Consider the following 16312-nt stretch of genomic DNA (forward strand, 5'->3'; position numbering starts at 1 on the left):
GCGAAGCTCGCGGGAACTCTGTAATATAGGTGATAATAATATGTATCACCATGTTATGACTAGGTAGTTTCTAGGCCATATAAAATACGTTAACTATAACTATTCCAAGTATTCCAACGTTATTTTGCCAGGTTTTCTTTAATTATGACGCACAATAGAATCCAGCCTGGGGATATGTAAGTATAATGGTATGCATAGTTAGGTTTGTTTGTTCGTGTTCATAGATTTTAAGTAGGTAAATACAAAGTAAATTGTTTCAGCTAAATGGTACAACTGCGCACAGAAACTAAGCTTACATAGTTCCTAAATGTAGGTTAATAAGTGTTAGGTGCAAAGCTGGTCTGGCACGAGGCACTCTGGCGAAAAACAATTTAAATATCAAGTATCCGAAAGGTAATCACAGGCACAGGTTTAACTAAAAGCTAAAGCAAACTGGGACGAATTTAGCAGAGCTGCACACTTGCAGCTGTTAATACATAAGGTAAACTGTAAACTAAAATGCCGTCCGTGGATTTCAGGTTCAATTTTCAGTCGACACATTACTTAAATAGTGGTGCCGAAAAATGGCGATAGCTCCTTGCACATTATACTTTTAAGGGCAGATTTTTCATTGGTCTGATAAAAGTTATCTGGAGAATAATTGTGATGCTGTCTATTAGACAGTGATAGCAACAATTTATTGCTTAGATATCACATTCTGAACAACTTTTGCTTAAAAACTTTTAAAACTAAACTTTAAACTATTATTAAACTTTTGAAACTCGCAAATGTGCCAAAAAAAAGTCTAACTGCTAGTTTCTACATATATCTCTATCTATCCATAACTGGTAGTTACTTTCATACGATTTTGACATAATCAAAAGTAACAATCTGTCAAAATCGTATGAAGTAACTAACAGTTATAGATAGATAGAGTTATAGAAACTGACAGTAACCCATACTACGAAATTCATAAGTCAATGCGAAATTCAAATTTCAGGCGTTACTAGGGACGGATCACTTTATTATAGTTGCTATATACCTACCTAAGAATAATGTAGATACGCCTATGATACCCAAACCCTACACATTACTATAATAAATGTAAATCAAAGCCTAAGCCATAATATTATTATTGATATCTTTTAATGATACAATGGTTAAAATACTCTCTTGTTCCCTTTATATTATCCACTAGGCAGTACATAAACACGTCAAGTTTTTAAACCCATCATACTATATTATATCGGTAGTAGTTACCTAATACCTTCAGAATTTAGATTATGTATACTACATAACTACCCGACTACAACAGCGAAGCAAACATTTGTATGGTTAGTAGGTACCTATACAGGGAGTAGTAAAAAGGGTATACTAAGCCGAAACCTACATGTGCAGCATGTTATTTCTAAGACCGAAAATAAAATCAGAATGTCAATATTCCCGAAAAAATAACATTTTCCATAGAAACTTTGTTTGTCACGTGACTTTTTTACTATGGAGAATGACTTGTTTTCGCGAATTTTGTAATTCTTGTTTAATTTTTGGGCTTAGATATAACATGCTACACATGTAGGTTTCACGTTGTATACCCTATAGCAACACCCTGCATACCTTCTTTGTTTTATTGGAAATTCCATTCTATTCTTTCGCCGGTGCGCCGATTGATAGCAGAAGGAATGGCGCGTGAAACAATATAAATAACAGTGTTTAATCAACGCAAAGACTGCCCAGTCGGAGCTGCGCCGGCGCAGGCACTAGTCAGTGCGAAAATAAATGTGCTGCGATCCACGCAAAAAAATCGCAAAATGCCGATAACTATTTTTAGTTTCATTGCGGTTTTAAACTTAAACACATTAGTTTTTATTTTCTTTACAAGTTCCTTTCACATGACTCATTCTGTAAGTTTAAGTAAAGTGATTAATGCAGACAATGTGACGGAAATAAAAAGTGTCGGTAAACGTGAGGTGGAGTCTGAAGAAGATGAAGGTTTCTACCCGAATTGGGTTCCTTTCAAAAACAAACATGGCGATGAGCTAGGTAAGTTTCAAGAAGTTCGCAAAGCGAAGCCTAAGAAAAGACTTGCACTTCCCATGAGCTTCCGTCTGAAACGAGTTGCTGATGGAGACGGTGAAGACTACTATGAGAAAGGACAAGGAGAAGGTGTTGATGAAGATTATTACGAAAAGAAAGAGTGGTCCGATTTTCCAAGAGATGTCAACCCTACTACTACCTCAGTGAAACCTAATTTAAATCATACAGATATATCCGAAATAGATGGAGTGGTTAAGTTACTAATTAAAGATTCGCAAAATAATAAACCTCTTAAAAAAGAAGAAGAGGACGAAGGAAAGCGAAAGAAAAAAAAGAGAATTGGAGAATCGAATACGGAAAAACGAAGATGGAGAAAAAAACTCAACGACGATAATGATTACCTAGATGAGCAAGAAAAGAAAAAAGCTGAAATAATTAATAATGATGGCATACCTTCTATTTTCAATAAAGAGGATGAAGATTCAGCGGAAATAATAAATAAAGACAGCCCTAAAACTCAGAAAGAACAAAATGAAAGAGACAGGGATAACGAAGATGAAATGTTTAGGGAAGAGATAGAAAGTGAGCTTCATTTAGCTAAGTCACGTTACGGCAAGGGCCATAAATCACAAGAAAAAAAAACTTTTACTCAACCGGAAGATAAGAAAAATATAGAAATCACTGATGGTGATGATGAAAAAGATGATGGTAAATACGAAAGTCAGCGAGACACAACGGTTTATAGAGAAGCCCCGACAACTACCACCCCCAAACCAAAACGAATATATTCTTCGAATCAGCGGACTGATAAAAAGCAAAAACAGTCTGTTTTTGATAACCCTGGTCTTTACATGGTAAATAACGACGAGGAAGAAAAAGAAGAAGAAAATGAAGAAGATAGTTCTAATGAAATAACAACAACAGAAAAACCAAAAACGGCGGCTGAAATAGCCGAAGAAGAGGAAAATAGACGCAGAATATTTGCTGAAGTAGATAAGTTAAAGGCCAAACATGAAGCAGAAATAATAAGACAGCGTAACAGGGATCGAACTAGAGAGTTGTATTATGAAGCTACAAGAGACCCCGATACTGAGCGTAAAACTACAAGTTCTGACTATGTCCGCGTATCTTTGGTTCCATTGAAAGAAGACAAAGACGGGGAGCCTACCCTATTCTTCCCGATAAAGAACAAGCCAAGCCGTTCAAGAGGTAATAATAAGACACCGAAACCTAGAACAACAACCCCGAAGCCACCAGAAATCACGACAGCGTTCAGGGAACCTACACGGTTGATAACTGCGCCGTCTTCACCAGATTATCCACCTCAAGATGTCGTGCCATTGGCATCGCATTCAACGTCAGCCTTTGACGTGGATAGCTTGATTGATGATACGGGGCCATCTTCGCCTCAGGCAAGTTCAGTGATATCCGGTCCAGAACCAACCAGTACTGGAGCAGTTTCAAGTGCCGAACCATCCCGGACCGATGTTGAACCAACCAGTCCTGAGACGGGACCATCAAGCCCAGACTCAGGTCCCAGCGGTGCCGATACAGAACCTTCAAGTCCTGATGTTCAGCCATCAGCGTCCGGGACCAGATCATACATAGGCTCTACCGCTCCTGATGTAGAATCATCAGCAGATTCGAGTTTTGTTCCGAGTCATTCGACATCTGCAGTGACAGCGGTGGCTGACAGTGAAGAGAGAACTGACGATGATGTGATAAGGAGAACTGAAGATGATGCTGAGCCGGCGTCTTCCGAACACAAGAAGAAAGAACACGGTGGAGATCACAAGCATGAGGAAGGTAAGAACCGTCAATTCATGATGCATTAAATACGCATAATAATCATTGCCATAAATGCCTCAACCACATCCACGGAATGAGCCCATGTTAACATTATATGTCTTTATCTTTCTTTATAATACGTAGTACGTCCGCATATAGGCTTGTGAAATATGTGTATGGATACATAATAGATTATAAATAAGTAAAAACGACTCCAAGAATGTTGGTCGTCATGTTTGAAGACTATAAACAGTTTTAACATGCATTTATTGTTTGTTTTCAAATCGGAATAGGTACCTACGAGTAGGTACCTCACTTTTAGTGCAGTCCTGTGTGCAAAGAAATCAAAAATCATCAGAAAAACGTTAAAACGTAAATGTATGTAATAAAAGAAAATTTTAAAACTCGATATTTAACTAATACATATTTTAAGGTAAGCATTTGATTGTCTGAATGGTAGAATGTGTTTCCCGTGGAAGTTACGAATGTTCATGTCGTACATATAAAACGTGTCAAAAATATTCAAAGCTTGATTCTAAAATACGTAATTGGTACTTACCAGTCTTACCATGTAAGTAATCATCATATATGTTCTAAACCAAGGTCTAATAAATTGATAGCATGGTTCTAATAAAAGTGGAAATGTCACGGTTTGTGTCAAAATTCTACAGAGATTTGTCACATAATTTCCGATACATCGATCAAGGTGTTTGACACTTACGAAACTGTAAAATCGATTAAATACATCGATTATCTTGTATTTGAACTGAAAGAGTGTGGTGAAATGCGGCTGAAGCCTTGGCTTCGTTTAATAATCAAGTGGTCGGAGCATTACATTGACTATAATTATTATATTCGTGATGGTACCGACAAGGAATAATACAGTAATGACCAGAATCCTAATTCCCTACGAATATTTGTAGAAATTTCCCTTTAAAATTTTATAAGGGACTGTACAAACCTTGAGTTTATCAATCGAACAATGTCGACTGAATATAAATGGAAAACCCACTGATGGGTTTTAAAAAGGTGAAATTTTGCGACTGACTACCTGAGTATGTTTGTTTCTATTCAGGAAAACTAAGAAGTTTTTACCGTAGTATTTCTCAACGTTCACAATACATAGACTAACGTTAACGTTACCTCTCTATAGAAGAGAATCAAAGATAAGGAGAACTAACTAGGTATAGCTACTTCGAATGAAGTTTATGTAACATCAAAAAGCCGACTACTTAATCCGTGTTAAATTCTATGCCACGGCTCATATTATCAAAAAGCATAGCAAAGAGCAAAGAGTAAGCACGTCTTTTATTTGTTTCTTCTGCTTCGGTGACCAAAACACCTGTAGAAACTATTTCATTTCATGGACATTTAACGTGAAGCGAAATGCTAAAAGCACTCAAACAGTCATGAAATTAGAAACCGTTTTTGAGAGTTAAGTGCTGCTGGCCTCAAGTTGAAGATATCCCACCTTTTATATTAAAATATCATTAGATAGCCAGTTGAAAAGCGCTTCAGAATAACAAATCCGCTAATGATATTTGTTTTTGACGACGGACTCTGACGAGTTTTACAAGAAAATTTGTATTTAATAAGACATCTATGAAAAACGTTTCAGCAGTTAAATCTTCACTAAAGTAATTTTACGTAAGTATTTAAAGTTTTAAAGCGTCTCAATTCATTAAGGAACAGCTTGTGTGACTGTAGGTCTGTAAGTATTTCGTACTTATAAAACCTTACTTTTTCAGTCGCGGATAAGTCAATATTGATGAAAACGTCGGAGCAGAATTGGTTGATTTACATTCAACAGTTACACTGATGGTGCTAATAGGGGCCGCTCGATAACGAAGTCTATATTTTATTACAGAAAAACCTTTTTTCCTTGGCCAAGACAAATGAGCCGTATTGTGTTCTATTCCGGCCGACAAAAGTGCGATTTGGGAATAATTTTTGGCGGAAACAGTTGCTAAGATGAAATGACTCTATGAATAAAAATCAACACGTTATTCAGAACATCATGATTTCTCGTCTTCTCTAGGAAAAGCGGAAAATGTAGGCGATCCACTACAGCGGAAATTACTCATCTAAGTATTTCTAAGTTAAGCCTAATCCAAAAATGAGCTAAAGGTTAAATCCCACATCATTTAGGTATGTCATGCTACTCATGCTATGAATGAGTGAAAAAAAACAACGACAGACAAAAAGTTAAGCACGTACGGTTGGAGAAATGATAGGATGCCGTTAATTTGTAATTGTAATAGTAATAATCTTTACCAACTCAAATATGTCCAGCAAAATAGTACTAGGCAAGCAGAAACTGGGTGGAGATCGTTCAAACACGACTGACCCGAAGATGATTTGATTCATCTACGCACGAGATGAGATAATTCCTCTGGCATACGTTTCATATGAAACTTGCAGCTCAGTGTCCGAAACGAGTTGCCGAGAGTGAAAATAGCTCTCGTATTTTATGTTCCCCTAGTACTCAGTTAAAAATGAGCACTCAATCATTTATTAATATAAAAATGAATCCGATTTGAACTATTTTTTAAAGTTCGTATAAATCCAAGGATTTAATTTAAGTAAGTACAGCTAGAAAAAAATATTATTATTTTCCGGGAGTAAACCAAAAACTGTCCTCATTTCCCATACACACGTATAACCCGATAACTTTTGTTACGGGGAAACATTTTAAGGCGAACTGAAACTAGCTTTTCAGCTAGTTTATAATAGGTATTACTTCTGAGGAATATCTGGAATACCCTGCCCGTTTCATTCGTCGACTAGCTACATGAAGTAACTTATTTTATTTTTATCCCAAAAAGGTTGTGTTGCAAAATTTTCCTCCACGTGCACGACTAACATTTTTGGTAAAACAACAAATTGGATTACTTTGGCCAACACCTGTCTTGTCTTTACAGAAAAACTAAATACCTACGCAGGTAGGTAGGTATATTCACTGGTAAATGTTATAGAAACAGTATTGGTGCTTCCTGAAAAATATTTTTACTTTGATGCGGTTTGCAACAGAATTTTAATAGGACCTCTTATGGAAATTCTTTAAAGTTTACGGTCTTACCACTAAAAGGAGACCCGGGTAAAATCGATGTTTAGCCTGGATAAATACCTACTTACTTTATGTAATCATAAATAAATAACCATGACGATGGTTGTGATGACTTTTACTTGGATAGTTTCCAATGAATTGTTTGTTTTTTGAGAGTTAAAAATCAATTTCCTATTTAACCCTTTATCTTATAAAGTTATAAAATCGCAGTTCCGTATCTACATTTACACACTCAGATACAACAACATCCTTCACATTTACACTAAAAACAGCTGCACACTGCAATCCACCGCGCGAATCACGAACTAACCCAATTGTTCTCAATATTACTGAGAACAAATTAATTAAATGAGCGAGCGTCTCACTGCCGCCTGCAAACGCAGACCTGACAGCTCAACACAATTGGATTCAAGTGCTCTGTGACCAGGCTGAAGTGAAAAAGCGAAAAACAAAGAATAAGGGGAAAAATAAAACATCCCGAGGTCTTTTACTTCAAAGTTCAGTAGGCGTTCGGGTGGGAAGTGGGCGATATGAATGCGAGAGCGTCATCGGTCGGTCGATAGCGGTCGTGTTTATACAGTGTGTTCAAAAATAGTGTAGTAAGCCGAAAGCGAGTGAATTTGCATAAGTCGTCGAACAATAGTTGTTCGTAATGACCCCTTACGTCACCCCTTTTCGGCTTAATAAAACACTTTTGCAACACTGTAGAATGCTGGCGAATGTTCATGTATTGCACCTAGATACGGTTTAGCCAACATTTTCCGGGATCTGTTGCTGCTGAATTACAGCAAAGATGTGTTAGTAAAGTAACGGAATATGATCTTACGGGTGTTGATGATAAATATATAAGATAAATGAAATAGTTATAATAATCACTCTCTTCTTAGCCATTTTCAACCTCAAGTGTGTAGGTCACCTTCTGCCTGCAGCAAGAGTGGCATAGACTTCAGACTATACCTAATAATCACTACCAGTCGCTCGGTAAGATAATATGACCCAAAGTGAAATAACGAAAGACGACCGGATGGCGTAGTGGTTAGTGACTCTGACTACTGAGCCGAAGGTCCCGGATTCGATTCCCGGCTGGGGCAGATATTTTCTGTTGTTCTCGGGTCTTGGATGTGCCCGTAAAATGGCATTGGGACTAATATAACACTGGCGAAGTGGGTGCAGCAATGCACCTCTTACTACCCCGCAAGGGTGTACATTAGTATACAAGGTGTGAGTGTTATATATTTAATTTTATATATAAAACTAGCTGTTCCCGCGCGCTTCGCTTCGCCTTAAAAAGTTTTCCTGTGGGAATTCCGGGATAAAAAGTAGCCTATGTTCTTTCCCAGTGTCTAGACCGTATGTATACCAAATTTCATTCAAATCCGTTCAGTAGTTTTGGCGCGAAAGAGTAACAGACAGACAGACAGACAGACACAGTTACTTTCGCATTTATAATATTATATATGTTACTGTAAAAGCCCGAACAACGGTAAATCCTAAGATTTACGCGTAAAACCTAAGATTTACCAACTCTTAATGGTAAAAGCCCGAAAGATTTTGCGATTCGCACTTTTACCACTATTCACTTGGTAAATCTTAGGATTTACATTAAGGCACGGTAAATGTTGAAAAATCCAGGTTATAACTTATAACCTCCGTAGTCGAACAAAGCGTCCGTAGTCGAGCGGGCTTCAGTGATCGTAACTGATCACTGAGGTTTAGCAACAACCAGCATGGTCAGCCATTGGATGGGTGACCGATTTCAAGTGGTTCTTTTCTGGATGCTTTCGTGCTTTGGACGGCACGTTAAGCCGTGGGTCCCGGTTGCTGCTTCGGCAGCAGTCGTTAAGCCTAGTCAGAGGCCTTCGGGCGGCTTGAAAACGTCTGACAGTCGGGTTGCCCACTTACCCGACAACTCGCTCAGCACAAGCTTGCTTGTGTTGGGTTCCACCAATCCGCACTAGGCCAGCGTGGTGGACTAGATCGAAACCCTTCCTTCATTGGAAGGAGACCCGTGCCCCAGCAGTGGGGACGTAATGAGTCGTGATGATGATGATAACTTATAACTAACCGAACTTAAGAAATATTTATTATTTCAATCTACTTTACTCGACGTCAACAATAATAATACGTGAAAATTATTTTACTTCCGGTTTCCGTGTTTAAATTATCGTTCGGTGAATGAGTGAAAATAAAGTTATTTTCCAATAATCCAGCATTCAATGATAATTCGCATCTATTACTATACACATATACTGACTGACTGTTCATAAAAAATAATATACATTATGAAAGAAAATAATTTTCATTAGAAAGTTTTTGATTGAAATAAATGAATAGGTAATAATTAATCTTTGTTTTATTCCCAAAACAAACTTTTACTAGGTGTCAGTGGTAAAACCTAGCATTTACCAAATTCTAATGGTAAAAGCCCGAAAAAAATTACTCATTTTCACAAATCCTTACATTTACCAACTCATGTTGGTAAATCCTAAGATTTACTGGTAAATCCTAGGATTTACCGTTGTTCGGGCTTTTACAGTAACATATATATAGTAAGGATAACGCTCACGCCTATAGGTAGTCGCGGATTTTGCTATAAAATATTTCCGTGTACCGTGGGGGTTGGAGGTTATTAAATTACATAACCGTATTACGTCGTCATTTCATATTTTTAATCCATTTTAGAATCGGCAGGGGTGATATTGGTGTAATTTCGCGGAATAAATTAATAAAACGTCACAAAGGTGTAGTAAAAGCTCCCAAATAATGTTAATAATATATTGTCACGTACATTTTTAAAAGTTCTATATTTAATTGTGTTTATTGGTACGTTAAATTACATTCTTTGCCTCTTCTTGGTTTACAAATAATTTGTTACAGTTGAGTTTTTGTCTTAGGTAGGTATACTTAAAAATATGTAGATAAGTTAAGGTTTTTTTTAGATAAAACGTACAGTGAGTGTCAATTTCAACATATCATGCTTTCGCTTGAACTAGGGCAAGTAGGTGTTTAAACCAACAACAAAAGATGATGAAAACCTGAAACGTGCGGTGTTTAGTGCGAAGTTTAATCAAGAAAAGCTAAAGCAAAATATTTTACAACGCATATGTAGGTATATAGGTTATTTATTACTTATTACCTACAAGATTTGTAGCGGGTAATTTAATATCATTTGAAACAAAAAACATTTATTTTACACACTCGACTTACACAGAAGTACAATTTAAACACATAAAATAAAAACAGATTATTAGGTAGTACAGAAAACAAAAAAGGAATACATACTCGTAGCATCTCTATGAAATTTTTCACTTTATCTTCTCTTTCCGACTGTACAAAGAGTAATAAAATGTCAAGGAGTTCTATCCGATTACAGAGGCCGGAGTAAGCTTTAAGCTCTATAACTTTCTGTTCCGATCATTTATGTAACTTGTTTGCGACAACCTCGGGGAGAACTTGCAAGTACCTAAAGTCTTTTTATTAATCTCAGATACTAAATTGACAGATTATGAACGGTTCATCAATAGTCGATTGTCCCGCGATTAAGTAACGTATTGTATGGACAATTGGCGGGCTGTTCATATTTGCAAATCCATCTTTGAGATACGGTTATTTGGTCATTTCTCTGGGTTATTTACCCACCATTTGCATTTGACACCACACACAACCACTCTAATAGCCACTTTCTCACTTGAGTTGACTTGAGTAAATTTACCTAAGCATGAACTTTAGTACTACTACACTAAGTAGTGGCAATTCAGCCAATAGAGCGCTTTATTATTCCGTATGAAGAAGACTTTCTCAGGTGTGAAACTGACAGTTAGAGATAAAACATCCTAATAAAGAGAAAGCATTATAATTTTTATTAGCAGCAGAAAGATAATGGCGACAATAGTAGCGTCTGTTGCGAAATAATGAAGATTTATGAAACTACTTACTTTCATATTCCCACTTCATTTAACTAAAAGGCTAGGGAAATACTAGCTTCCTATTTTAGCTAAATGCATATTTTCTAAGCTATTGCAGTTCTTAGGAAAATCGGTTTTATAAAAATGTTTTTTATTTTATTACAGGTGAAGGAAAGGAATTCCACTCTGAAGCGGAGGCGGAGCATGGAGAAAGTGGAAAGAAGTCATACAAGGTAAAACTGAAGAGATTTAAGTTATTTTTTTAATAAGGCAAAGCTTCCCTTGACTTTGCTTCTAAGAAGGATTTTCTTAGGCTATAGGTACGTATAGCTATTGGTCGCCTACTCAATTTAACCTGGGGAAATTCTAGACTTGCAGCTTTTAAGGTGAAGTGTAAGGCCAACTATTATTGTTAATTGATAAAAAATATAACTTAACTTCCTTTTGAAAGCGTTTTCCCCAAAACTGACTTCATACTAATTTTTTAGACCATCCTCCCATTACCGAGTTTCTATTATGTAGGTATAAGTCAATTTAAAAAACGCTAAAAACGGCCAAGGATAGGAACAGAAAGTCAATCAAGACATCAAGAGTAATTAAAGACAAACAAACATTTAGCAATATTAATTAAATTTCTTGTTTATCTCTAAACAACTGATGACTTTACTTCTGGATATTGCCTGCAAACTGCCAAAAAGTATTTTAATCAAGCACTACTTTGGTATCATTTCTATATCAAAGTTGAGCTTTGATATACTGTAGGTATTAGGCTAGTAGTTACGTAATATTAACATAATAGCGCCTATTTGTTAGGACCCCTAGATGTATTATGATACCTACATCATGTACCATTAGCACATCGTAAAAGCTTCAGTAAGTATGTTATACACAGAATTTAATTATACCTAAGAGTGTTTATTCATAATATAATAATATGTAATTGGATACATCATACAAATACAATGTAAATAGTGGAGAGAAATGAACAAAATAATATAACATACTCACTATCTTAGGTATAAAGTAAGAAGTTCCTTTATTAATAAAAAACAGTATTTTTATTTCATCCACCACAGCGATTTTGTTCGCAGCGAAATTTATTACGTGGTTACATGATAAAAAAAATATAAAGAATAATAAAAAAAATATAAGTAAGAAGCTTTAAAAAAACTATTACCTATACCATACCTATTGGTAAACAACCCTCTAATTAAGTAACACATTAGTAATTTGTTACTTTGATTATTACGGAATCATAAGGTTGCCTGTAAGAGATCGCTCTCAGCGATAAGGATGCCTATTGTTCATTCGCTCTCTCTATAAGTATATGTTTGTATGTAAAGTAAAGTAAAGTAAAGTAAAAAACGTTTATTAACAAATTGTTCAAGTACATTTGTGATGTGACTGCAAATTCCACACTAGGCGAACCTGTATCGTGGAACTTAGGTTTAAGATATCTCAAGTTCTTTAAACAATTTAAATATTGACATTATCAAAATACTAAAACACAAACTAAACATCTTCTATAGAGTTCTTTCTATGTTTGATTTATGTAATGTTCAATTCTATTCTACAATAAAAAATAACGTTTTGTTTACAAAATCAGGGTCACCACGAAGACTCGAAGTCGGCAGTCGGGAAGCACGAGAAGGAAGACCACCTAGGGAAGTATGAAGACAAGGGGGGCCACGACAAGAGGCACCACGACGAGAGCGGCCACTACGGGAAGCATCATCACGAGGAAGAGGGGAAGAAACATGCTGAGGTAGGTTGTTGTTGCTGTCCTAAGGTGGTACAGAGGGCCTATAGAAGTGTGTGCCTTCCTGCCCTCAGCAAACATTCTGGCCTGGTAGAGGTCTATGCAGAGGTAAAGATTGCGATTTTCGGTTGGTTTAAAATGTGTCTTAGCTGGAGCGAGGCCAAAAGTACAGCCCTCTGCACCACTGGGGTGCCGTAGGACTGCAACAACAAAATGTGTCTATAAGCTGTCCGTGAATGTAAAGATCAAACGAGAGGGGCTCAAGGGCTCTTTCACTAATTTCCATTTACTTTTATTTATTTTTTCTATGATATATGCATGTTTCGTCGAGCGTTGTGTCACTATTGCCAAATGAACCCCATAGAAGTTACCACACGACACGTCGTCTGCCGCAACTTGCAACCGCCACAAAAAAGAAGTCGGCGGTTCATTATTGTTTGGTGGGTACATTCCGCCCCTCATCCTTTGCACTTTTAACCGTAAGCTAACCTTTTGCCCTTAGTACGAAGAGTCAGGCAAGCACAGCAAGGGCCACAGCACCAAGGGCTCCCACGACATTCACAAGAAGGAGGAGTATGAGAAGAACGTGACCTTCTTCGAGGAAGAAGGAGACTCGGCCGAGGAGGAGAAGCATGGGGGGTACAAGAAGGAGAAGTCTCATGGAGGGGTAAGCTCTTTCACACTATGTACCTACTATTACATACATAAACTATACTTCGAACCCACGGCCTAGCGAATGAGAGCCGAGACCATATCCGTTCCGTTATGGCGTAACGGATAAGGTCTCGGCTCTCATTTGTTAGTCCATTACTCTGTAGGTACTATTGTACCTTGTCAAACTAACCCATCCTTAATTATCATCATCATCAGCCTATAGCAGTCCACTGCTGGAAGTAAACCTCTCTCAAAGCACGTCGATGCTATCTATAGCTTTCCGTATGCAATCATTACCAGCCACCTTTCGCAAGTTGTCACCCATCTAGCCGGAGGACGTCCTACACTTGCCTAGTGCCTAGAACACGTTTACCCCATAGTGAATGTTTGTATTGAAATACTTCATCATCATCATGACCCATCACGTCCCCACTGCTGAGGCACGGGTCTCCTTCCTATTAAGGGTTTTTGGCCTAGTCCACCACGATGGCCTAGTGCGGGTTGGTGGATTGAAATACTTGCTAATGTAATATGTATGTCGTAGGGAGGTAACTTCAAGCACGGCAAGCACCTAGTGGCGCACAACGCTCGTCAGAAAGGAGAGAATGGAAAATATTTGAAAGGAGGCTATCGCCACGCACAGACGGTGAGTTTATACGAAGTTTATCTACAAAACTAAACACCAATAGTAATAGTGTCAATAGAAAATGTCGAAAGTGGTATAGAACCCTAGAAAGCTAATGAATACATAAAGATGATATAGAGGCCTATATCCAACATCGTCTATATTATCATCATCATCATCATCAGCCTATGAGTACCTACGCCACTGTATGCGACCTATAGCTTCCTGCTTCAAATCATTTCCATATTAGAGGCGTTATGATCCTGAGGAATACCATTTTAACAATGTCAATGTTCATCAAATCCAAAACACCCTCTCAACCCAGGGTCACAAGGCATCAGGCGGCCGCGACGGGCATCACAAGCACGAGGTAGCTCAAGGTCACCTGGAGGCAGCTGGTGAGGGGCAGAAGTGGATGTTCCACCACGGGCACCCGGCCAAGACGGCCAACCTGGTCATCATCGACCGAAGGGCTGACCAGCTTCAGAGGGGCCCCGTCCACTTCGGACGTCAGTGGTGAAGTTTCTGTGGTAATACAGGGTGGTTAAAGTGCAGATAGATAGATAGTGAGACACAATTGGACATTATTTTTTGACGACGCTAATAGCCCCTAGAGGTAAGCATCCTTTCGGCATCGTATGCAAAAGACGTGTCGCATTCAGTATTATTTTGTAGAAATTCAAACGCGTCCACTTCATCGGCATTTTCTCCATAAATTTATGAAGTTCGTTTGGTCCGATACGTACGATACCGATAGGTAGACGCTTATATTTAACCAGCTCTTGTGTTTGTGGATATGCTTGAAGCTTTAAAAGTTATTTCGTATTGACGCACCTAGGTGAAGTTTTTACAGTGCATCAGTACAAGATGCACACAACGTGGTGGAGCTAAAACACAGACATTTATCTGTGAGCTAAAATGACAAAGCCAACAAATATGTTTGTTTTATTTCGGATTGTTCAAATAACGTTAACGTTGAGAACAAGACAAAGCCGTTTGCTTATAAAAAAAATATTATTAGTAATGAATTCGTACAATAAGAATACGCGTATGATAATTAACTTATATGGAATTATGTTTAAACAATACTCATATTTTTATCTTATTGTTTCAATTAACAATGCAACTTACTAAATACTTGTGTTACGAAGAAAAACATATTTTAGTATTCTGAATCATTGAAAAAATATGTTATGATAAAAAGTATTATGTTACGTACACAATAATATATAGTACGTAAGTCCTAAACGTATTTAATAGTTACCTAAATATTTATTTGACACATTGCTAATTAATTAATAGATATAAAATAATTATTACCTCCTATGGAAAAGCATTTTAGTTGTATTTCCAATTTGTAAATACTTAAAAACTGTAAATATTTTTATATTTTTTTTATTAAAATTAATGAAATGAAAACTTATCTTCGCATTATTTCACCTCATCCAAGTCAATTAAATTTAAAATTTAAATATAGGTAGGGTAGGCCATTATATGTACAAACTTAAGACAACATGGGAAGCTTCATTGATAATTCTGAATATCTTTTTTTTGTACTATAGATATCCCAAAAAACTTACCCACACATTCAAAGTCGAACGGCTGAACCGAGTTTCATTAAACTCGGGGTACCTATGTATGACCTTCAAAAAACCAAGCTTCACTACCACAGACAGAGATACACACACACACAACCCTCTTGTTTCCGTCGGGGTTTAAAGGTCACATGAGCCAAAAAAAATTACAGAAAATATATAAATATTACCTACCTAAAAAAACACACACGCACTCACGCCTTGTACAATGTACTCCCTTGCGGGGTAGGCAGAGGTGCATTGCTGCACCCACTTTTCGCCAGAGTGTTATGATAGTCCCAATGTAATAGGGGGCGGGCCTATTGCCATTTTACGGGCACATCCAAGACCCGAGAACAAATATCTGTGTTTAAACAAATATCTGCCCCAGCCGGGAATCGAACCCGGGACCATCGGCTCAGTAGTCAGGGTCACTAACCACTACGCCTACCATTACCTACCTACTTATTTATTTTTTTCAAATTCACCAAGTCGCTGAATGCTTATTATTGAGTATTATTCTTACTATTACTTCTCGATCCCATCCCGATCTCTCATGACTTTGTCACGCATGACAATCGTGAATCCATTACAGATATAACATAGAATAGAGCCCAAACAGAAATAGTCAAGCGGATAACCCGCAACAAATTTAATCAATGCTATGTTGAATCAGTGAAAGTTGATATTATCTCACCGCAAGAATAATTCTAATTTCACGGGTGTTCAGGTAACAAAATTTCTCTGTTACTATTTATATTTAATTGTGTCTTTCGTTGAAATCAATTCGTTATTCTTAAGGCAAGTAGCGCGACTAATGTGAATGACAATTTTGGCGGCCCTTCTACTCGTAACGTGCCTAACTAGAAGCTCGTTTAAAATCAACTTTAGAAAGCCACCAAAATTATTACATCATAGAGACATAAA

General features: G+C 37.3%; 1 protein-coding gene across 1 annotated transcript; it reads left to right on the forward strand.

Annotated features, from left to right (window-relative positions):
* The first annotated feature begins 1692 nt into the window (after nucleotides 1–1692).
* On the forward strand, nucleotides 1693–15103 carry LOC105380143 (general transcriptional corepressor trfA). The gene is made up of 6 exons (XM_011549644.3): nucleotides 1693–3819; nucleotides 10939–11006; nucleotides 12380–12538; nucleotides 13035–13199; nucleotides 13731–13832; nucleotides 14137–15103. Exons 1-6 carry the CDS (start codon nucleotides 1788–1790, stop codon nucleotides 14329–14331), a joined length of 2721 nt encoding a protein of 906 aa, XP_011547946.3. The 5' UTR covers nucleotides 1693–1787; the 3' UTR covers nucleotides 14332–15103.
* The last annotated feature ends 1209 nt before the right edge of the window (nucleotides 15104–16312 follow it).

Source organism: Plutella xylostella, chromosome 14 (assembly GCF_932276165.1).
Source record: "Plutella xylostella chromosome 14, ilPluXylo3.1, whole genome shotgun sequence".
Lineage (NCBI taxonomy): Eukaryota > Metazoa > Arthropoda > Insecta > Lepidoptera > Plutellidae > Plutella > Plutella xylostella.